This window comes from Mobula hypostoma, chromosome 30, assembly GCF_963921235.1.
Source record: "Mobula hypostoma chromosome 30, sMobHyp1.1, whole genome shotgun sequence".
NCBI classification, from domain to species: domain Eukaryota; kingdom Metazoa; phylum Chordata; class Chondrichthyes; order Myliobatiformes; family Myliobatidae; genus Mobula; species Mobula hypostoma.
Genome location: NC_086126.1, coordinates 17,660,387 through 17,683,744, shown reverse-complemented (window position 1 = coordinate 17,683,744; position 23,358 = coordinate 17,660,387). Strand labels below are relative to the sequence as shown.

Sequence of the window (23,358 nt, the reverse complement as noted above, 5' to 3'; positions counted from 1 at the left end):
GGAAACGTTACCAGGGATGGCTCCGGTCGGGGCCGTGACAGATACAGAGCCCAGATACTCTGAACGGAAATCACCCGCTGCTCAGCCCTTCCACAGACACTGTGAGTGGCTCTGAAAAGAGCCTTTGGGTAAATAGGTTCAGCTTACGTCGCTTCACTTACTGGCACCGCCGGTTTTCTTGGGCAACAGCACGGCCTGGATATTGGGTAACACACCGCCCTGAGCGATAGTCACCCCTCCCAGCAGCTTGTTCAGCTCCTCGTCGTTGCGGACGGCCAGCTGCAGGTGTCGGGGGATGATGCGGGTTTTCTTATTGTCCCGGGCCGCGTTGCCGGCCAATTCGAGGATTTCGGCTGTCAGATACTCGAGCACAGCAGCCAGATAGACCGGGGCTCCGGCACCCACCCGCTCAGCATAGTTACCCTTTCTTAGGAGTCTGTGAACCCGGCCGACCGGGAACTGCAGTCCAGCCCGAGACGACCGAGATTTGGCCTTGGACCGAGCTTTGCCAGCGGTGCCTTTTCCACGTCCAGACATTTTCACAGTCGCAGTAACTGCTCCACCGAGAATGAAAGAATATTCACCCCGCCCCAACTCGCCCTTTTTATACCTTCTTTGAGAATGCAAACTGATGTTTGTGATTGGTGAAATTTTACTTATTCTCATTGGTTAAGAGAAATGTCCCAATCGAAGAACTGCCTTAATCACCAATCAGCAGTCCGTAAAGGTAGAAGCGCGGAAAGTAATCGTCTCCTCCCAAAGTTCACTGAAAATTGGAAAAAGCCCGCCAACAAAAACCTATCGTTCAAATTTAATCTGAAATAAAATCATTGCTCATCTGTTTGACGACTGGGTCTTCTCATTTCCCCGTTACTGAAACCGGGCACAAGTGTAGTTGATATTGGAGTGTCTGGGAACTCAAATCTCTAATTTCTTTCAACCCGTAACCAAACCGAGTAAAACTGAATCTCAGCTTCTGCCCGGTGCCGGTCATTGTGTAAACGTTATCAGGTTATGGACAAACGGCTCTTCTCAAACTGTGACCAGCGGCTAGTCTGCAATTTAAAAAGTTGTTCTATGAAAGAATCGTGAACTCGTGCCGGCCTCGCATTGAAATAATATTCAGAGAAGTTACCCAACTGTATTTAATAAACTCCTGAACCCACAGCTAAAACAGCAACGGCAGCAATCCTCCGCTCGACATGTATACCGCCAGGGACGGACTGATGGGGATGGGGAGGTAACAATTCCGTTTTAGGAATGTTAAACACCAGGATTATACGGGAAAGATGAACCGGACATTCCAACCGTTCTTTAGCTCTTGTAAAAGTCACCACACATAAAATATGCGCCATGTATTGCCGAAATACTTGTACAACTCTCTCAGCGAAATCGTGAGTGGCTCTTAAAAGAGCCGTTGTGTTTTCGATCATCGCACTGGGGAGGTTTACTTAGAGCTGGTGTACTTGGTCACCGCCTTTGTCCCTTCGGACACGGCGTGTTTGGCCAGCTCCCCAGGCAGCAGCAGCCGCACGGCGGTCTGGATCTCCCGTGAGGTGATGGTTGACCGCTTGTTGTAATGGGCCAGGCGGGAAGCCTCGCCCCCGATGCGCTCGAAGATATCGTTGACGAATGAGTTCATGATGCTCATGGCCTTGGAGGAGATGCCGGTGTCGGGGTGAACCTGCTTCATCACTTTGTAGATGTAGATGGAGTAACTCTCCTTCCTCAGCCTCTTGCGCTTCTTCCCTGCCTTGCCCGCAGGTTTGGGCAGAGTTTTCTTGGCGCCCTTCTTCGAAGCAGGTTTCGCTGTCTCAGGCATTTCAGCTGACCGCTTCAGAACCAGAAATAAGCGAAACGGGCCCGGAGCACGAATTAAATAGGCAGCGCCCAGAGGTGTTTGCTAATGAGGGATGGGATGCCTAGGATTCTCAATGGCTATTTGAAGCAATGATTCATGCAGTAAAATCAGTTGATTGGATAGCTGAAGAAATTCGTTTAACCAATCAGAACTCCGTCTCCACTACCCAGTGTTCGGTTTGGGTAACACGGTGGACAGGGAACTGTCGCTGATCTGGTCAGTTGCCGCTGCCGGGTAATTCGGCAGGAAGGAAATCTAAAGTACAAAATGAACCATAAACTACAGCCGCAGTATTCGGCCATTTGGCCCATCGTATCTGCTAGAAAAGCAGATGGAATAAGAAAAAACACACAGTTGATAATCTGAGACGTTTATATAATGAAACAGGACAGCAGGAGACCGAAGGTCAAATGGACCAGGTGAAAGATAAATTTACTGCAGCAGCATCATAGACACATAGTATCCACGATACAGCGCTCACAAGAACTTAACTTGAACAGAATTGTAAAAAGAGAAGAGAATTTGAACGAGTCTCAAGACAGTCCATTGCAGCGTAAATTCATCAAAGTGGTGCTGTCTTGAGGTGGAGAGGAGCGTTGTTCAGGTTTGTTAAAGTACGTAATGTCTGTACTTGTACAGCGTGAGAGTGTGGGGTTCATTCTGTACCTGTCAGTCTCTGGTACAGTGTGAGTGTGTGGGGTTCATTCTCTACCTGTCAGTCTCTGGTACAGTGTGGGAGTTGGTACTTGGCACTGTGTCTCCCAGTCTCTCATGCTGTGTAAGTGTATAAAGTTCTTTCAAATTCATCCTCACAATTGAATTCTTTTTAGCTTTTTAAACAATATCATACAATGCGATGTGGCCACACAGTTGTTGGAGGAACGACACCTTATGGGTAGCTTCCAACCTGACGGCATGAACATTGAACTCTCGCATTTCTGGTAATGCCTCCCGCAGCCCACCCCACCCCCCCCTTCACCATTTCCCATCATCTTGCCCACCCACCATCTCCCTCTGGTGCTCCTCCCCGCTTTTCTTTCTTCCATGGTCTCCTGTCTCTTTCACTAATCAACTTCACAGCCCCCTACAGGTTTCACACTCACCTTATTTCCTCTCTCCCCTTCCCCGCCTTTTAAATCTACTCCTCACATTTTCTCCTTAAGTCCTGCCAAAAGGTTTTGGCCCAAAACATTGGTTGTGTTATTTTTTTCTATAGATGCTGCCTGACCTGCTGAGTTTGTTCAGTATTTGTGTCTGTGTTGCTTGGATTTCCAGCAACTGCAGATTTTCTCTTGTTTGTGATATAATGCTGTACATCGGTATCTCAGTGATGATGTATCTGGTTACATTGTACTAATCTGAATGGACTTTGGAGCAGAGCATCCAGAGTAACAAACCCAGACCACTGAATCCAACTCTGGTCTTGTGATAAATGTGTCACTTTCCTCGAGTCTCTGTGTGGGAGGGTTTGAATGGTGTGTATCGTGGAGCAACATTCGGGCTGATGGAATTGAGAATGATTTTGACTGTAGATTTGTAACCAGTCCACAGTGCTCAGTGATGGGATCTTTGTTTGATCAGATTAAAACACACATGGGCGGATCAGATCACTGATGACACGAATATTGGTGCAGTTGTGGGTGGCGAGGAAGGTTGTCAAACGGACAGAACTGGATGTAGATCAGTTGGAATCATGGATGGAGAAATGGGGGACAGAGTTTAATCTGGACAAGTGTGAGGAGTTTATAGGTCCAATGTTGGGGAAAATACACAGTAAATGGCAACACCCTTGGGAGCACTGATACACGAGAGATCTTGACGTGTTTGTCCGTATCATCCTGCAAGTGTCAATGAAAGGAAGTAAACTGCTATAAAGATCAGAGAGGGGGAGCAGTAAGAGGATTCGTGGGGTGGGGGGGTCTCTGTAGGGTAATGTCATGTGTGGAATTGTGCATAATTAATGACCACCAACATTCTGTTGTGTTTCTCTTTTAGAAGCTGGACCGCTGTTACGATGTAAGTATGTGAAGTTTTTTTTTAAACTGTGCTTTATGTTTCTGTATTTGGAGGACAATTAATGAGTTGTTATTGTCATACGGCGGTGGCTGGGAACGGACCCAAGTGCAAGACGCAGACACTGAAGGACTAGGGGCAGGTCTAGGATGCAGGATGATGGCAAGGACATGGACACGAAAACCGGGAACCCGGAACAGGACTGGACAAGAGAGCTAGGAGCCCGGGCTTGGACTCCGAGCCAGAGACTGGACAAGGACCCAGTACCTGGGCTCGGACCCCAGAACTAGGCAAGGACAAGACTTGGTAGGCAGGCAGGACGAGGCTGGAGTCTTCAGGCTTGGGGCTAGGCAGGAGGCTGGAGTCTTCAGGCTTGGGGCTAGGCAGGAGGCTGGAGTCTTCTGGCTTGGGGCTAGGCAGGTCCTCCTGGGCAGGGCGCGGATCACCACCCGACGGAGGCATGGAACAGGAAGGGACAGAACCAACCGCAGTTAATGGCGAGACGGCCTGGCTTACCCTACAGAGGCCAGGGACAGGAAGGGACAGAACCATCCACAGGTAACGGCGAGAAGGCCTGGCTTACCTGGGCGGAGGCAAGGGACAGGAAGGAAGCTAGGCACAGGGTGGCTCCAGGACAAGACTGCAGGCCAGACGAGGCGAGAGTTACCAGCAAGACAAGGCAGGGCTTCAGGCGAGGAAACAGAAGGCAGAGGAAGGAATACTAGGAGTAAGGACAAGAACAATCCAGCAGCAACTCCCTGGTCTCTGAAGGTGTTTATGCAGCCAGCCCCAACGAGCATCAGCTGACTCAATTAGAGCTCAACAAGAACAGAAACAGTGTAGACAGGAAAACCTGGAGCAAGAATCAATGGACCGGACCGTGAACCAGAATACAGACTTCACGGACCGGGCCATGATAGTTATGGTTTTCCTGAAATAGAAAATGCCTCATGCCATTTTATTTGTAAAAGCCTTCACACTGCAAGAATACTGCAGTGTCAGTCTGCACCGAGAAAGCCTGATCACATTCTCTTGATGTTCAATGGCATTGCTGACTCTGAGTTTACCACCGTCAAATGCCAGCAGGGTCACAATCAGCAGAAACTCTCACAAAGCAGCTCTGTTTGTATTGTGTGCTTAGTAGGTCTGTGGGAGATACCCAGAATGTGAAGCTGTACTAATGGAGAGAGACACACTGAGCCAAGTTACAGCTTGATGGGCAGAGAGGAAAACAGAATTTGATGTTGTGTCCTTATGCCTGAACTATGCCCAGGTGTTGTTCCTCCGGACAGTGTTCAGCCTCACTGTAACAGTGTGACATCAGACATCAACATGAAAACTAAAATAATCTCAGCTGAGATATATTCTCTTTCACCTGTTGATCTTCTTTGCAAACATTTTACAGGGTAGAAAAGGCAAAGAATTTCTGTCTGAATTATCCCTTACAAACTGTACTTTACGCATCACCGTAAGACTGTATCCATTTACCCCTAGGCTTGAAGAAGCTTGTTTTTTATATTTCCACACTTTTATATATATATAATCATTGCTAACCTGTTTGATATATATGATTTTATATTACTGTATTGCGTAGTTACTAACAAATAGTATTAGTTAACAGCAATACCAGATTCCAAAGTGTTTTCCATTTCTGCGGGTTCCTTAACCCGTCATGGAGTACGTGACAAAATTGGGGCCTGCATCCGGGATTTGAACAAATTGTTTGGGGGCTCATTTGAATTGATTGGGGAAAATGGAGGCTAGTATTGATAGGATGCAGTATTGGAACCAACCCCTGGAGGACGCTACAAGGAATGTGCTGTTGGCGATCGCTCAAGAGTTAAGACTAAAGGTGGCCACTATAATGAGGACAGCTCAAATGAAGACAGTAATAGCCCAGCATTATATAGCGAAGGGAAAGTTAGAGTTATGCCATGGAGGTAAACTTACTGAGGCTGAGATTCAGCTTCAGGTAGAGCACTTCAGGCTGGAGGCTAAGGAGAGGAAAAGACAGCATGAGTTGCAACTGAAACAGCTCAAGGCCACTGAGGCGAAAAAGCAGACAGAAGAGTCAGAAAAATGGAGAGAAGAGGCAGAAAGACAGAGACAGTTCGAGAGGGAGATGTGGCAGCTGGGAGGTCCAGTGTTGGACCCTGATGACTTTTGCAGTTTGAAAGAGCTGGTTTTGATTGAAGAATTTAAGAGTTGTGTCCCTGATGATGTAAGGGGATACCTAGATGAAGAGGATGCCGCCACCCTGCGGGGACTGCTAAGGCAGCAGGCGAGTTTGTTTTAACCCACGAGGTTGAGTTTACTCAGGATGAGAGTTTCCCAGAGAGTAGCTGGGAAGATCAGGGTAACCTTGAATTTGAAACTGGGGCAAGTGATGAAAGCCCAGAAGAGGCAGCTGTCCCAATTGTCTGTGTTCAGGTTGTTGAAGTACCTGTGGATTCGCAGGGTACTGAACCTTGTGTTGAAACTCCGTTAAGTTCTGAGGTGTCTGACTCGGTTGACAAGGAATCCTTTTGAGTCAGATGGACTTGGTTCAGTGAATAAGGGGTTAACCCTGGTACCAGTGGAAATTGAGGATTCTCAGTCACTTGTATTACACAGTGTTCTAAAAGTTAATGATGAGATGAAAACTGATGAGGTAAATGTCACTGAAGATATTGAGAAAAGTGTTGTTTCTGGACTTTTGAATAAAGTGCTGGGGAAGGTTCAATTGGTTTCACGACCTTTGACCCTGCTTGCAGGACAAAGGCCTGCTAAAGAAGTATGTGCCACTCTGCTGAATTTTGTTTTAACATTTGGATGTAAACATGTTCAAGGTTATAGAGTTGCTTTTCACGATGGTGTTGTGGAGAAAAAAGATTGTTTTGGTTTTGAGAAGCCATTTGTAGAGGTTACTATGGAGGCAAATCAAGATAAAAGTTGTAGAAATGAAATAAATGGACTGTTTGGACTTTTTCACAATATACACATGGTTTTCGTAAGTCTGGTGATAGTGCTGAGTTTAGTAAACATTGGGGGGAGGTTGACACCTATCGAAGGTGATGTTTATCCAGCAGTTCAGCTAACGAGCAAGCCGGCTGCTGCTAATGACCCACACAGAGAGACTCATGTTTACCCTGCCTGCGTAGTCACTCGAAGCATGTCTAAGAAGTCTGCTGATGCTCGTGGTGATCTATCAGAGACTTTCTTACCTTCCCTATTCCAGCAGAACTTAGAGGACAGTAAGGTTGATGAGAAAGGTTTTTCTTGTCCAGGGGGGAATTTATAGAAGAACAGAAGCGAGATTCTGAAATTGCTGCGTTAAAGGAAACAGCTCTCTCAGAATAGGAGGTTCAGAGAGAGTCAGTAGGATATTATTTTAAAGATGGGATGTTAATGAGGAAGTGGAGACCAACCACTGTGCATGCAAGTGAGGATCGGGAACATCAAGTTGTGGTCCCGAAAGTTTACAGGACTGAGATTTTAAACATGGCTCATAATATGCCTTTAGGTGGACATTTTGGAGTGAGAAAAACAGTGAACAGGATTATGAAGGAATTCTACTGGCCTCATTTAAGAAAGGATGTTGTGAATTTTTGCAAGACTTGCCATACCTGCCGGGTTGTGGGGAAACCTAATCAGGTTATTCAAGTAGCACCACTTAAACCGATACCTGCTTTTGGTGAACCTTTTTCTAGGGTCATAGTGAATTGTGTTGGCCCATTGCCCAAGACTGCAGCTGGTCATCAGTACTGGTTAACAATTATGCGTGCTGCGTCTTGGTTTGCTGAAGCGGTGCCTCTCGGAAACATCCAGACCAAGACTGTGGTAAAAGCAATCATCAAGTTTTCATACTGGTAGGTCTGTCCAAAGAAATTCAATCTGACCAGGGTAGTAACTTTACTTCGAGAACATTCCAGGGGATAGTTAGAGAACTGGGGCTAAGCACATTGCCTCATCTGCATATCACCCAGAGTCTGAGGGAGCCTTGGAATGGTTCCACTCCACTCTTAAGACCATGATTAAAATATATTGTGTGGAAAATGGAAAAAACTGGGATGAGGGGCTTCCCCTGCACTTATCCACTGTTAGGGATTCAATTCAAGAATCATTGGAGTGTAGTCCGTTTGAGCATGTTTTCGGTCACAGGCCCAAAGGACCTTTGACCTTGCTCAGAGAACAGTGGTCTGATCAGAAAGTATGTGTCAGTGTGCTGGATTATGTTTTGAAATTTCGAGAAAGACTTAACAAGGCTTGTGACCTTACAAAGAAGAATTTGCAGAATGTTCAAATTAAAATGAAACACTGGTTTGATGGGAAAGCACCTGTGAGTACTGTTATGAAAACAAATGAAGCTGTGGAGCCTGGTACTGAGATACCAGATAATTTTAATGTACTCAGTGTAGTCTCCACAAAACTCGAAGACACTACTGTTTTGAAAAATATTAATAACAAGGTCCATCAGTTGGAACCTGCACAGCAAAAGCAATTGAAAGAATTAATTAGCACGTGTAACGCTCAGTTATATTGGCTCGTATATGTCTAGGGGATATTGGGGTGTTCCTTTGACAGAGAGGGCTAAAGAAATACCTACATTTGTGACATCATCTCGACTGTATGAGTACAATGTTTTACCCCTTGGAATGAAAAATGCTCCAGGGACATTTCAAAAGATGATGAATTCAGTAATTCAGGGTTTAGAGAATACAGGGGCTTATATTGATGAACTGGTTTTATGGAATGACACGTGGGAAGAGCATATCTCAATGGTAGAAAGACTGTTTGAAAGGTTGTCCAAGGCTAATCTTACTGTGAACCTCGCTAGGAGTGAGTTTGGTCATGCCACAGATACATATCTGGGTTATGCAGTAGGTCAAGGCCAACTGGCTCCTGTACAGGCCAAGGTTCAAGCTATTGCTGAGGTTCCCGGTCCAACTGGCAAGAAAGCTTTGAGAATGTTTTTAGTAATGGTTGAGTATTATCGTAAGCTTTGTAAGAACTTCGCAGACGTGTCTCTTCCCCTAACGAAACTCCTAGGGAAGAGTGGAAGATTTGTATTGAATGGCATTTGCCAGGGGGCGTTTGAACGATTAAAATCCATTCTGTGTTATCATCCTGTGCTCAAGGCACCTGATTGAAAAACCATTTTCGATCGTGGTAAACGCTACCAGGGCAGTATTGTTGCAAAAGGATGAGGATGAAATTGAACATCCAGTAGCTTATTTCTCGAAGAAATTTAATGTGCACCAGAATAATTATTCCACTGTTGAAAAGGAGTTGCTATCACTTATTCCCACACATTTTAATTCCACGTCCCATTCCCATTCTGATATGTCTATCCACAGCCTCCTCTACTGTAAAGATGAAGCCACACTCAGGTTGGAGGAACAACACCTTATATTCCGTCTGGGTAGCCTCCAACCTGATGGCATGAACATCAACTTCTCTAACTTCCGCTAATGCCCCACCTCCCCCTTGTACCCCATCCGTTATTTATTTATTTATATACACACATTCTTTCTCTCTCTCTCCTTTTTCTCCCTCTGTCCCTCTCACTATACCACTTGCCCATCCTCTGGGTCCCCCCCCCACTTTTCCTTCTCCCTGGGCTTCCTGTCCCATGATCCTCTCATATCCCCTTTTGCCAATCACCTGTCTAGCTCTTGGCTCCATCCCTCCCCCTCCTGTCTTCTCCTATCATTTTGCATCTCCCCCTCCCACTTTCAAATCTCTTACTCACTCTTCCTTCAGTTAGCCCTGACAAAGGGTCTCGGCCCGAAACGTCGACTGTACCTCTTCCTAGAGATGCTGCCTGGCCTGCTGCGTTCACCAGCAACTTTGATGTGTGTTGCTATTACAACATTTTGAAGTCTATGTTTGTCCCGCCCAGAAACCACTGGTGATTTACATGGATCATAATCCATTGGTGTATCTAATGAAAATGAAGGATTAGAATAAAAGGTTATTAAACTGGAATCTGAACTTGCAAGAATATGACCTGAAAATAGAACATGTGAAAGGTACTGACAACATTATAGCTGGTTGTTTACCCAGATGTTAAATTAGAAGTTGTACACATTTTGCTCTGTTATCTGATAATTATACATGTATTGCTTCAAACTTTATAATCTATAGTTAAACCAAAAATTTTGCTCCAACATCAAACTTTTTCCTAAAAGGAGGGAGGCGTGACGGCATCCTGAATTATCCTTTATGAACTGTGCTTTTAAAAAGAGAGAGAGAGAGCTGTATGGCACAAACACCTTGTTATTAAGAGAGAGAGAGAGAGAGAGAGAGAGAGAGACGAAGAGTACTCACAGTTTGTTTGGAATTTCTGCAAGGACACTGCCCGCTTCTGAGTTCCTGCAGAGAGAGAAGGGAGGAGCTACGTGATGGACAGCTTGTGTTCAGCATGCTGAGATAAATACAAGGTCAGCTGGTAGACACACAGACACATGATTTTGGACACTGGATGAGCTTTGTTGTGCCCACAGAAAGGTGGGTTTCTGGAGGATCGATCAGGAGAATCGATCAGTGGCTCTCGCAGTGTGGAAAGTGTGTGACCGGTGGGAAGTTATTAGTGTGTCCAACCCTCACCTGGGTTGATAACTCCAGCACAGAAAATGGTCCCCTTGTTGTGGTCACATTTGGTGACTTCTAAAGGATTTTGGAGGACAACGGGAAGAATCGATGACATCGGCTTACTCGAACAACCACAATACCTCTCTCTCTCCATCACTACTCAACTGAATACTATGAACTGAACTGATTCCCTTTACCCATCACCGTAAGACTGTATCCATTTACCCCAAGGCTTGAAGAAGCTTGGTTTTTATATTTCCACATATATATATAAAATCATTGCTAACCTGTTTGATATATATGAATTTATATTATGTATTGCGTAGTTACTAATAAATACCATTAGTTAACAGCAATAACAGACTCCAAGATGTTTTCCATTTCTGCTGGTTCTTTAACCCGTCACGGGGTATGTGACAATCTTCTTTGAAAACATTTTACAGGGCAGAAAAGGCAAAGAATTTCTGTCTGAGAATCTCAAATGCAACAGTGTGTCAGTTCTCCTGTGTTTGTCAGTTCCCCAGCATTTGAATGCTACCGATCATTGAATGTGAAGGGAGAGATGGTTGCGAAGACAGCACACCAGTGTTTCCAAGCCGAACACCAATACATGGACATGTCCATGGACTGACCTGATAAATGGCCATAGAGTTGATACCAGTGAGCTGATGTTCACCACCTCTCATTTTGGAAGGGATTCATCAGGCCACTGCACCTGCAGATACACCAGCCAGTTCACACCGGGGAGAGGCCATTCACCTGCTCTGTGAGTGGGACGGGATTCATTCAGTCACATGAGCTATTACAACACCAGGCAGTTCACACGGGGAGAGGCCATTCACCTGCTCCCTGTGTGGGACAGGATTTATTCAGTGACATGAGCTATCACACCAGTCAGTTCACACCGGTGAGCAGCTGTACTTGGCTCAGTTGTCTCTGTCTCTCAGTATAGCTTCACACCTGTTCCGAGTGTGGGAGGAGATTCATTCAGTTCACCCACTTTGTGAGGCTCCAGTGAGTTTACAATTCATAGAGGACACACTTCAGTCTTGTGTCAGTGGGGAAATTTACTCAGTCATCGCACCTGCTGAAACACTGGCAACTTCACATCAGGGAGGAAGTTGAAATAAGCTCTATGTGAACATTTTAATCATCATGGTGACTGAATCTAGTAGGAAGTTCATGTGAGACTGTTAATGTCAGATTCTGCAGATATTGTGGCTGATCATCAGACCCAGGAATGAACCCTTGTCACTCAGCATTGAAGGGGTTTGTTCCGCTGATGTCAGTCTGAAAATACACTGGTATTGTGGATCTGTCATAGACAAATAGATCAGTTCCATTTCAAATCCTGTGTCTCAGGTGCTTCCTTTCTGTCACACGGCTAATGTACAGTCGAGAGGCAACTCAGTCCAGCTGGTATCTGCTTGTGTTCCTATTCCACACCAGAGCTTTCAAACCCATCCCTGCTGTTCACCACTCACTCACCCTATAATGTTCAGGTTGTAACTGGTCACCGGTCTGGGGATGAAGAGGTTTACCTTGAATTCACTCCATGACTTCCTCTAAACTGCAGAGGATGAATTTACTGGGGTTTTGTCCCAAATATTCCTCATCCCTCACAGCTCTGGAGCAAGCATGAGGTCTTGTGTGGTTAAGATCTTCTTGTCCTGCTCTATTCATTGTTTTGTGTTATTTTCACTGATTTCGAAGGGTTGTGCCTCACACTGCCGGGCTGTTGCAATACAACGCTCTCCTCTAAAGTACAACAGCAGAATCGTGGAGCAGAAACAAGAGGGGTCAGCACAAATGAGGGCTTTGGGGCTCCAGATGTGATGGAGGCTCGAGTTTACGTGGAGTAGGAGGAAGGAACCAGACCAGGAGGATGAGGCTACAAATGAAGGTTCAGCAACATTTGGAAACTGATTGACTGAAAAAAGAGGTTTATGTTTGCAAAATGCTGGAGAAACTCAGTGGGTCAGGCAGCATCTATGGAGAGGAACACAGAGTCGATGTAATGGTCCTAGACACTTCATCATGCCTAGGCAGTTTATTCCTCTGCTTAGATGCTGCCTGACCCGCTGAGTTCGTGCACCACCGTGTATGTTACTTTACAGCTGATTTCCAGCTTCTCCTGAATTTCGTGTGTTTTACATCTGCATTTGTAAGTGATTTGTACAGATCACATGGGTTGCCTGTTGACACTGAATATGCTGTGTTAAAGTTGCTGCTGAGTTTTCTATATTAATACATTTATCTGTGGAACCGCCGTTTGCTTCAATGGCACCGTGGTTACCCAGAAACCTCCGCGCTCTAGAATCGAGTACCTGCGACAAAATGCGCAGGCGTAAGGGTCACAGATCGTTCCCGGAAACTGCGCATGCGCTCGGTGGACGACATGCTGGGGAGAGTCGGCAGCAGGTAGGAGCAGGGCTGCGGACGGGAGTTTCATCCCCACCGCGACGGATAGACTGTTGTTGCGAGCTCCTGTCACACCGTGACCCGCACCCGGGGACATTCCCGGTTCTTTCCCCCACGATCCGTCCCCGGGCCCCGGGGAGCTTTCTGCTGATCGAGGAAGGACGTGGCGTCATTTCTGTGGCGCATGCGCATCGCGGTGTCCGTGATGGAGAGACGAGTCTCGTTCAGAGCCGGGTTTAAAATCACGGGCGTGTACCGTGAAATGTGTGTGTTTCCGGCAGCAGTACAATGCAATGCGTAATAAAACTGAATTATCTAGGTAGAAGACCAAAAGAAGGTGCAGAGGGTTGTAAATCTAGTCAGCTCCATCTTGGGTACCAGCCTACAAAGTACCCAGGACATCTTTAGGGAGCGGTGTCTCAGAAAGGCAGCGTCCATTATTAAGGATCTCCAGCACCCAGGACATGTCCTTTTCTCACTGTTACCATCAGGTAGGAGATACAGAAGCCTGAAGGCACACACTCAGCGATTCAGGAACAGCTTCTTCCCCTCTGCCATCCGATTCCTAAATGGACATTAAATCTTTGGACAATAGCTCACTTTCATAATATGCAGTATTTCTGATTTTGCACGTTTTTAAAAATCTAGCCAAACATGTAATTGATTTTCTTATTTGTTTATATTATGTTTTATTTATTTTTTCTCTGCTAGATTATGTATTGCATTGAACTGCAGCTGCTAAGCTAACAAATTTCACGTCACATGCCGGTGATAATAAACCTGATTCTTTTATTTATATACAGTCTCATGAGACAATAGACAATAGATGCAGGAGTAGTCCATTCGGCCCTTCGAGCCAGCAACGCCATTCACTGTGATCATGGCTGATCATCCACAATCAGTACCCCGTTCCTGCCTTCTCCCCATATCCCTTGACTCCGCTATCTTTAAGGGCTCTATCTAACTCTTTCTTGAAAGCATCCAGAGAATTGGCCTCCACTGCTCTGAGGCAGAGCATTCCACAGATCCACAACTCTGTGGGTGAAAAAGTTTTTCCTCAACTCTGTTCCAAATGGCCTACCCCTTATTCTCAAATTGTGGCCTCTGGTTCTGGACTCCCCCAACATCAGGAACATGTTTCCTGCCTCTAGCGTGTCCAATCCCTTAATAATTTTATATGTTTCAATCAGATCCCCTCTCATCCTTCTAAATTCCAGTGTATACAAGCCCAGTCGCTCCAATCTTTCAACGTATGACAGTCCTGCCATCCCGGGAATTAACCTTGTGAACCTACACTGTACTCCCTCAATAGCAAGAATGTCCTTTCTCAAATTTGGAGACCAAAACTGCACACAGTACTCCAGGTGTGGTCTCACCAGGGCCCTGTACAACTGCAGAAGGACCTCTTTGCTCCTTTACTCAATTCCTCTTGTTATGAAGGCCAACATGCCATTAGCTTTCTTCACTGCCTGCTGTACCTGCATGCTTACTTTCAGTGACTGATGAACAAGGACACCAAGATCTCATTATACTTCCCCTTTTCCTAACTTGACACCATTCAAATAGTAATCTGCCTTCCTGTTCTTGCCACCAAAGTGGATAACCTCACATTTATCCACATTAAACTGCATCTGCCCACTCACCCAACCTGTCCAAGTCATCCTGCATTATCTCAACATCCTCCACACATTTCACACTGCCACCCAGCTTTGTGTCATCTGCAAATTTGCTAATGTTACTTTTAATCCCTTCATCTAAATCATTAATGTATATTGTAAATAGCTGCGGTACCCCACTAGTCGCCGCCTGCCATTCTGAAAGGGACCCGTTAATCCCTACTCTTTGTTTCCTGTCTGCCAACCAATTTTCTATCCACGTCAGTACCCTACTCCCAATACCATGTGCTCTAATTTTGCCAACTGATCTCCTCTGTGGGACCTTATCAAAGGTTTTCTGAAAGTCCAGGTACACTACATCCATTGGATCTCCCTTGTCCATTTTCATAGTTACATCCTCAAAAAATTCCAGAACATTAGTCAAGCACGATTTCCCCTTTGTGAATCCATGTTGACTCGGATCAATCCTGTTACTACTATCCAGATGTGTCATAATTTCATCTTTTATAATTGACTCCAGCATCTTTCCCACCACCGACGTCAGGCTAACTGGTCTATAATTCCCTGTTTTCTCTCTTCCTCCCTTCTTGAAGAGAGGGACAACATTAGCCACCCTCCAATCCACAGAAACTGATCCTGAATCTACAGAACATTGGAAAGTGATTACCAATGCATCCACGATTTCTAAAGCCACCTCCTTAAGTACCCTGGGATGCAGACCATCAGATCCCGGGGACTTATCTGCCTTCAGACCCAACAGTCTATCCAACACCATTTCCTGCCTAATATAAATTTCCTTCAGTTCAGCCATTACCCTAGGTCCTTTGGCCACTATTATATCTGGGAGATTGTTTGTGTCTTCCCTAGTGAAGACAGATCCAAAGACCTGTTCAACTCGTCTGCAAATTCGTTGTTCCCCATAATAAATGCACCTGTTTCTGTCTTCAAGGGCCCAATTTTGGTCTTAACTTTTTTTTTTCTTTTCACATACCTAAAGAAGCTTTTACTATTCTCCTTTATATTCTTGGCTAGTTTACCTTCGTACCTAATTTTTTCTCCACGTATTGCCTTTTTAGTTACCTTCTGTTGCTCTTTAAAAGTTTCCCAATCCTCCGGCTTCCCACTCGTCTTTGCTATGTTATACTTCTTCTCTTTTATTTTTATACTGTCCATTACTTCCCTTGTCATCCATGGTCGCCCCTTACTCCCCTTAGGATCTTTCTTCTTCTTTGGAATGAACTGATCCCGCACCTTCTGTATTATTACCAGAAGTACCTGCCATTGTTGTTCCACTCTCATCCCTGCGAGGGCATCGTTCCAGTCAACTTTGGCCAGCTCCTCCCTCATGGCTCCATAGTCCCCTTTGTTCAACTGTAATACTGACACTTCCGAGTTTCCCTTCTCCCTCTCAAATTGTAGATTAAAACTTATCATATTATGGTCACTACCTCCTAATGGCTCCTTTACCTCGAGGTCCCTGATCAAATCCGATTCATTGCACAACACTAAATCCAGAATTGTGTTCTCTCTGGTAGGCTCCAGTACAAGCTGTTCTAAGAATCCATCTCGGAGGGACTCCACAAACTCCCTTTCTTGGGGTCCAGTACCATGCTGATTCCTCCAGTCTATCTGCATGTTGAAATCCCCCATAACAACTGTAGCATTACCTTTGCGACATGCCAATTTTAATTCTTGATTCAACTTACCCCCTACATCCAGACTACTGTTTGGGAGCCTGTAGATAACTCCCATTAGGGTCTTTCTACCCTTAGAATTTCTCAGTTCTATCCATACTGACTCTACGTCTCCTGATTCTATGTTGCCCCTCGTAAGGGACTGAATTTCATTCCTCACCAACAGAGCCACCCCACCCCCTCTGCCCATCAGTCTGTCCTTTCGATATGACATATACCCTTGAATATTCATTTCCCAGGCCCTGTCCACTTGAAGCCATGTCTCTGTTATTCCCACATCATACTTACCAATTTCCAACTGTGCTTCAAGCTCATCCACTTTATTTCTTATACTCCGTGCATTCATATACAATACTTTTAATTCATTACTCCCCTCACCTCCCATATCAATTCCTATTTCACTTGGCCATACTCTCCGATCCCTTCCTGAGCTTTCTGCCCGTTAACTCTGTTGTCTTTCTTAACTTTCCTTATTCTCTCTTTCCCTTTACCTCCATCCTTGTATTTCCAGTTCATCCCCTCCCCCCAACTACTTAGTTTAAACACACCCGTGTTGCAGTGGCAAACCTGCCTGCCAGAATGCTGGTGCCCTGTCTGTTACGATGCAACCCGTCCCTTTTGTACAATTCATCCTTGCCTCAAAACAGATCCCAGTGGTCTAAAAATCTAAGTCTCTGCTTCCCGCAGCAGCTCCTCAGCCACACATTCAGATCCCCTATTTCCCTGTTCCTGCCCTCACCAGCACAAGGGACTGGAAGCAAACCGGAGATAACCACCCTGGAGGTCCTGCTTTTCACCCTTCTTCCGAGTTCTCTGAAGTCACGCTGTAGAATGTCTTTCCTCTTCTTCCCCACGTCATTTGTGCCGACATGCACCACCACTTCCAGATGTTCACCTTCACTCTTGAGGATTCCCTGCAATCAGTCCGTGACATCCTGGATCCCAGCACCAGGGAGGCAACACACCATCCTTAAATCCCACCTGTTGCCGCAGAAACCCCTTTCTGTACCTCTCACTATGGATTCCCCTACTACCACGGCTCTGCCTGACGTCTGTCTCCTCGGCTTTGCTTCAGCGCCAGTTGTTGACTCACAGACCTGACCGCCTCTCATGCTGGCATCATCTTCTGTCCCGGCAGCTTCCAAGAGGGTGAACCTGTTTACGAGAGGCACATCCCCCGGGGTCTCCTGTACTCCAAGCCTCCAACCCTTGCTCATCGTCGCCCCCCTTCTCTCTTCCGGTATCCTTGGTGTAACGATTTCGCTGCAGGTCCTGTCCAGAAAACTCTCGGTTTCCCGGATGAACCTGAGGTCATCCAGTTGCCTCTCCAGTGCCTCAACACGGTCCTTCAGGAGCTGAACCTGGACACACTTTCCACCTTTGTAGCAGCCAGAGGCACCGTCAACGTCCCTGACCTCCCACATCATGCAGGCAGCACACTGAATCAGTTCACCTGTCATTCCTTCACCACTTCTCATCCTCTCCAACTGTAGTGTAGTCTCCTCCCTCAGCCTCCTCGCCGAAGGCTCACACTTTTCTCACAAGGCTACTCCCCGACAGGCTGCTCCCCTCGAGCAGACCGTGATTATATTGGATGATAAATTGACTAATTCCCTGCACCTGCCGCACCTTTGCCGACCTTGAAGGTACGTGTTGCGGGCTGGTCCCGACCGGTTTTTAAATCACCCGCCCCAGAAAACAACAGAAAAAAGACTCCCAAGAGCTTAACTTCTCAACCAATCCCCGCACTCACTCCTTCACTTGCCGCACCTTTGCTGACCTTGAAGGTATGAGACCATGGATTTGCGCCTTGGAAGGTTTCCAGGGCACAGGCCTGGGCAAGGTTGTATGGAAGACTGGCAGTTGCCCATGCTGCAAGTCTCCCCTCTCCACGACACCGATGTTGTCCAAGGGAAGGGCATTAGGACCCATACAGCTTGGCACCGGTGTCATCACGGAGCACTGGTTAAGACATAACACGCTGCCTCAGCCAAGGCTCGAACTAGCGACCTTCAGATCACTAGACAAATGCCTTAACCACTTGGCCAGGCGCCAACACACATATATATATTATATAATAGTTAAGTAGTGCAAAAAGTCATGAGGCAGTGTTTCGTGGGTTCGATGTCCATTCAGAAATCTGATGGTGGAGGGGAAGAAGCTGTTCCTGAATCGTTGAGTGTGTGTCTTCAGGCTCCTGTACCTCCTCCCTGATGGTAGCAATGAGAAGAGGGCCTGTCCTGGGTGATAGGGGTCCTTAATGATGGACACCGGCTTTGTGAGGCATTGCTCCTTGAAGACATCGTGGATGCTGGGGAGGCTGGTGCCCATGATGGAGCTGACTGAGTTTACAACTTTCTGCAGCTCATTTCAATCCTGTGCAAAGTTCTTCCCCACCACCCCCATCCCATACAGTGATGTGGAATGGTCTCCAGAGTACATCTGTAGAAAATTGCGCATCTCTTTGATGACATACCAGATCTCAAACTCCAAATGAACTATTGCTGCTGTCGGGTCTTCTTTGTAGCTGTGTTGGGCCCAGGACAGATCCTCAGAGATGTTGAGACCAAAGAACTTGAAATTGCTGTCTCTCTCTCCACTCCTGATCCCTCCATGAGGACTGGTTCATGTTCCCTTGTCTTACCCTTCAGTTATTTGGTCTTACTGACGATGAGTGCAACGTTATTGCCGCCACACCACTCAACTAGCTGCATCTCGCTCCTGTATGACCTCCCATCACAACGTCAAGCTATGGCAGCAACTGTTGTGCCGTCAGCAAGCGTACAGATGACGTGTGAGCTGTGCCCAGCCGCACAGTCTTTGGTGTGGAGAGGGCGGAGCGACCTTGAGGTGTGCCAGTGTTGTCAGTGAGGTGGAGAGGTTATTTCCAATCCGCACGGATTGTGGTCTTCGGGTGAGGAAGCTCTGACATGCAGGTCCAGTTGTTGGTACAAAGGACCAGGTTTTGGAGCTTTTCAACCAGAACTTTCAGAAGCGCGGAGTTGTCAAGAAACTGCGTCCTGACATATAAGTACTTGTGTTATCCAGGTGACTGAAGGCCGCGTGAAGAGCCATTGAATTTGCATCTGCCGTAGACCTGTTGTGGCGATAGGCAAGTTGCAGTGGGTCCAGGTCCTTCCTGAGACGAGTGTTGATTCCAGCCGAGACCAACCTCTCAAAGCGGTTCATCACCGTAGATGGAGCAGCTACTGGATGATAGTTGTTAAGGCAGCTTACCCTGCTCTTCTTGGGCACTAGTGTGGTCGATGTCCTTTTGAAGCAGGCTGTAAACTCTGACCAAGCAATGAGAGATTGGAAATGTCTTTGAATCTCTCCGCTAGTTGGTTGGCACAGGTTTCCTGAGCCCTGTCACCTACTCCAGTGGGCCTGGTTGCCTTGTGAGGGTTCACCCTCATGAACGACAGTCTGCTGCCGGCCTCTCTGGGTGGCCTGGGTCCGCGGATGACTGCTTCCCAAGCAGTCCGTAGGGTGCGTTTGGAAGTGCGGGCGGAGGGAATGTCAGTGGATGGGTCTGTCAGACTCTGCCGATCTCCAGCTTTCTCAATCCGAGGATGAGGCACTCACAACAGAAACGTATTTCTGAGTCAATCTCGGATGGAGAGTCCAACTTCCAGTCAGTGAAATAGTCAGTTATTGCTGCATGGCAGGGAAAGAACAAAATCCTTCCGTCAGGTTTAGTTCTTGAGAAAACCACCTTTGTTTGGGCTCTTTCTCTGGGCCTTTCTACTCGTGAGACATGTTTTGTACCATTCTCTCTGGGTAGATAATGATATCAAACATCTTTCTCCTGGGTAATGAGTGACCTGTAGCTTCCACATCCCAAAAGTGCAATGCTCCGATGGGAAAGGCAACTGGCAAGTCAGGCAGGAGAGGCCCGTTCTGATACAGTCAGAAAACCAGCCGGAGAACTGGATGGACAGTCCGGGTACCTGATCCTTGCTCAGTTAGAAAGTCAGGAGTTGTTCCTCCAACTTGGGTTGAACCTCTCTGTAACAGTGTGGTGTGAGTCCTCACCATAGAGATTAAATTTATTTCATCTGAAATGCTGTGCTTCACCCATTGATGGGTTTTGTAAATCTTTTTACAGGTGAGATGGATACAACAAAGAATTTGTGTGCAGGAATCTTAAATACAACAATTTGTCAATTCTGATGATTCTGTCCAGATATTTAAAGGGTGACCAGATATTCCCTCTGTGACACCAATGTATCTGTTGTTGGTCCTAGGAGATGAAGACGTCTCTGTGCGTGATCCACTGGAACCGGGGTGCTGAGGACACAGCAGCATTTATTGATCTGTTCCGTCTGCGGGAAGTGATTCATCGAAGCTGATGATACGTCAGGAAACTCACAGCAGTGAGAGGTCGATCAGGGATTCACTCACTCAGCTGACTCGCCGAGACACCGGTGGGCTGACACAAGGGAGAGAGACTGTTCAATTGTTCCGTGTGTGGGAAGAGATTCACTCGGTAACCTGATCTGCTGACACACGAGCCAGTTCTCACTGCGGAGAGGCCGTTCACCTGCTCAGGCTGTGCGAAGGGATTCACTCAGTCATCCCAACTACAGAGACATCAGCGAATACACACACGAGAGGGGCAATCCCCCAACTCGGACTGTGGGAATCACTCAGTCATCCCACCTATAGACATAACTGTCGGTTCACACTGGGGAGAAGATGTTCTCCTGCTCAGAGTGTGGAAAGGCATTCACTCGATCATCTGACCTACTGACACACTGGTCAGTTCACACTGGGGAGAGGCCGTTCACCTGCTCAGACTGTGGGAAGGGGTTCAGTCAGTTATCTCAACTGAAGGTACACCAGCGAGTTCACACAGGGGAGAGGCCGTTCACCTGCTCAGAGTGTGGGAAGGGCTTCACTCGATCATCTAACCTACTGGCACACTTGCGAGTTCACACTGGGGAGAGGCCGTTCACCTGCTCAGACTGCGGGAAGGGCTTCAGTCAGTTATCTAATTTACTGGCGCACCAGCGCGTTCACACTGGGGAGAGGCCGTTCACCTGCTCGGACTGCGGGAAGGGATTCAGTCACTCGGCCCACCTGAAGCAACACCAGCGAATTCACACCGGGGAGAGGCCGTTCACCTGCTCGGACTGTGGGAAGGGCTTCAGTCGCTCGTCAGACCTGAAGCAACACCTTCGAGTTCACACCGGGGAGAGGCCGTTCACCTGCTCGCACTGTGGAAAGGGGTTCTCCCAGTCGTGCAACCTCGTGTCGCACTACCAAGTTCACACTGGGGAGCGGCCGTTCACCTGCTCTGAATGTGGGAAAGGATTCTGCCACTCGTCTTACCTGAAGAAACATCAGCGAGTTCACACTGGGGAGAGGCCATTCACCTGCTCCGAATGTGGGAAGGGCTTCACTCAGTCATCCCAACTGAAGGTGCATCAGCGAGTTCACACCGGGGAGAGGCCGTTCGCCTGCTCAGACTGTGGGAAGGGATTCACTCAGTTATCAAACTTGTTGGCCCACCAGCGGGTTCACACTGGGGAGAAGCCTTTCACCTGCTCACACTGTGGGAAGGGATTCACTCAGTTATCTAACTTGTTGGCACACCAGCGAGTTCACACTGGGGAGAAGCCCTTTACCTGCTCAGAGTGTGGGAAGGGATTCAATCATTCAGCCAGCCTCCAGAAACACTACGGAGTTCACACTGGGGGGAAAGTTTAATAAGCTGCCTGGTGGATATTGAACCACCACAGTTGCTGAATCCGGAGACAAGTTTGCAAATGACTGCTCGTGTCTAACTCTGCAATTACTACTGCTGTTCATCAAACTAGGTCTGCACCCTGGTCACTGGGAATGGGAGGAGTTTCTTCTGATGTTCGCATTTAATGGGACTGCAGTTTCTGTGATAAATAAATCAGTTCTATTTTAAACTCTGTCTCAGGTACTCAGTGAATCTACAACATTCCCAGTGTACAGTGGGGAGCCAACTCCACCCAGCTGGTCCCTGCCCGTATTTTTGTTCTACGACAGTCTGTTTAAATCTTACCCTGTTGTTCACCCCTCGCTCTCCCTGTGTGGTGGGTTCCAAACAGTCACCGGTCTGTGGGGGGAAGGGATCTCCAAGTTTCCTGCATGACGTTTTGCAGACTGCAGAAGAAGATGAGCTGCCTGTCATGTTGTTAGTCCCTCAAATCTCTGGACCAGGGAATAATGGTAGCTAATCACCTTATTCCCTGCTCTTATTGGTCATTTTCACTCTTCCTGAGGGCTGGGTTGTTAGAGCACACCACCGTACTCTACAGTCTGAAAGCAGAACGCTGAACGTTCAGTTGGATGCTCAGTGGCGCAGGGCCAGAAACCGGAGATGGGTCAGCACAGGGCAGAGTTTCGGGCTCGACAGTGGGAGAGGTGAGAGGATATGATGAGGAGCAGGGAAACAGTGCAGGGGGCGTGGCAAGCAATGACAGAGTGGCAACATTTGGAAGCTGATTGACAGAAAAAAGTACGATGAGTTTGACTGTTGACACAGACACAATGCCTGTTGACATTCAGTGTATTCGTTGTGGAAGCTTGATGTGTTCAACTGGCTACTGAGTTCCCATAAAGATATTGTTCAGATTGGTACCATTCGGCAGAGGAGAGGCGAAGCTTGTAAATGCTTCAATGGCACTGCTCTTACCCAGAATTCTTTGAGCTTAAGAATGTGCAGTCTCTGTGAATTGAGTACGCAGGTGCCTTGTGTCCAAAGCTGTGCCAGGAGGAACACGTGTTCAGTGGACAAAGGGCTCCAGGAATGGGCACTGGAGCTCCCAGGCACAGCTGAGATCTTGCCATTTCAACCTAAGGAGTTGAGACTCTCACAAGAAATCTAATCCCAACTTTATCCGGCATGAAGAACTTCCAATGTATCTTGGAGTTAAGTAGATAAACGATTGTCTACCAATTGAAGTGGGACAGTAAGTTCAGGTCTGACGAGAAGATCTCGCTCATGCCCGTACTTTAGTAGCTAATGGGAATAGTGACACCGAGTTCCAAAGGAAAGAGCTGGGCCCAACTTCCAGTGAACTTAAACGTCATTTGGAGCTGCACAGGATAAACAAACACTTTATGTTACGTTTGGTTCCTCAGCTCAGGGTCACACTGATCAGAAAGTCTCCAGTCGTGTAAATACCGTGTGATCCTGGTAGGG

The 23,358-nt window shown here is 47.0% G+C and overlaps 3 protein-coding genes across 4 annotated transcripts in view; 1 reads left to right on the top strand and 2 right to left on the bottom strand.

Annotated features, from left to right (window-relative positions):
* LOC134339649 (late histone H2A.2.2-like) overlaps positions 1 to 549 on the bottom strand; it is a 410,959-nt gene extending 410,410 nt beyond the window's left edge. Inside the window, exon 1 of the mRNA XM_063036345.1 lies at positions 158 to 549. Within this exon, the coding sequence (XP_062892415.1) occupies positions 158 to 537 (380 nt within the window). The 5' untranslated portion in view covers positions 538 to 549. The remainder of the gene's footprint in view (positions 1 to 157) is intronic.
* An 898-nt stretch (positions 550 to 1,447) lies between these two features.
* LOC134339815 (histone H2B 1/2-like) lies at positions 1,448 to 2,011 on the bottom strand. Its single transcript, XM_063036635.1, has one exon. The coding sequence runs from the start codon at positions 1,820 to 1,822 to the stop codon at positions 1,448 to 1,450; it is 375 nt and encodes a 124-aa protein (XP_062892705.1). The 5' UTR covers positions 1,823 to 2,011.
* A 209-nt stretch (positions 2,012 to 2,220) lies between these two features.
* LOC134339782 (zinc finger protein 436-like) lies at positions 2,221 to 22,062 on the top strand. Of its 2 annotated transcripts, XM_063036553.1 has the most exons (3): positions 2,221 to 2,475; positions 3,857 to 3,877; positions 20,426 to 22,062. In XM_063036553.1, the coding sequence occupies exon 3, from the start codon at positions 20,877 to 20,879 to the stop codon at positions 21,888 to 21,890; it is 1,014 nt and encodes a 337-aa protein (XP_062892623.1). In that variant the 5' UTR covers positions 2,221 to 2,475; positions 3,857 to 3,877; positions 20,426 to 20,876; the 3' UTR covers positions 21,891 to 22,062. The 2 variants fall into 2 exon arrangements, with proteins under 2 accessions (XP_062892623.1, XP_062892621.1); XM_063036551.1 differs by lacking the exons at positions 2,221 to 2,475; positions 3,857 to 3,877 and adding an exon at positions 12,816 to 12,868.
* The last annotated feature ends 1,296 nt before the right edge of the window (positions 22,063 to 23,358 follow it).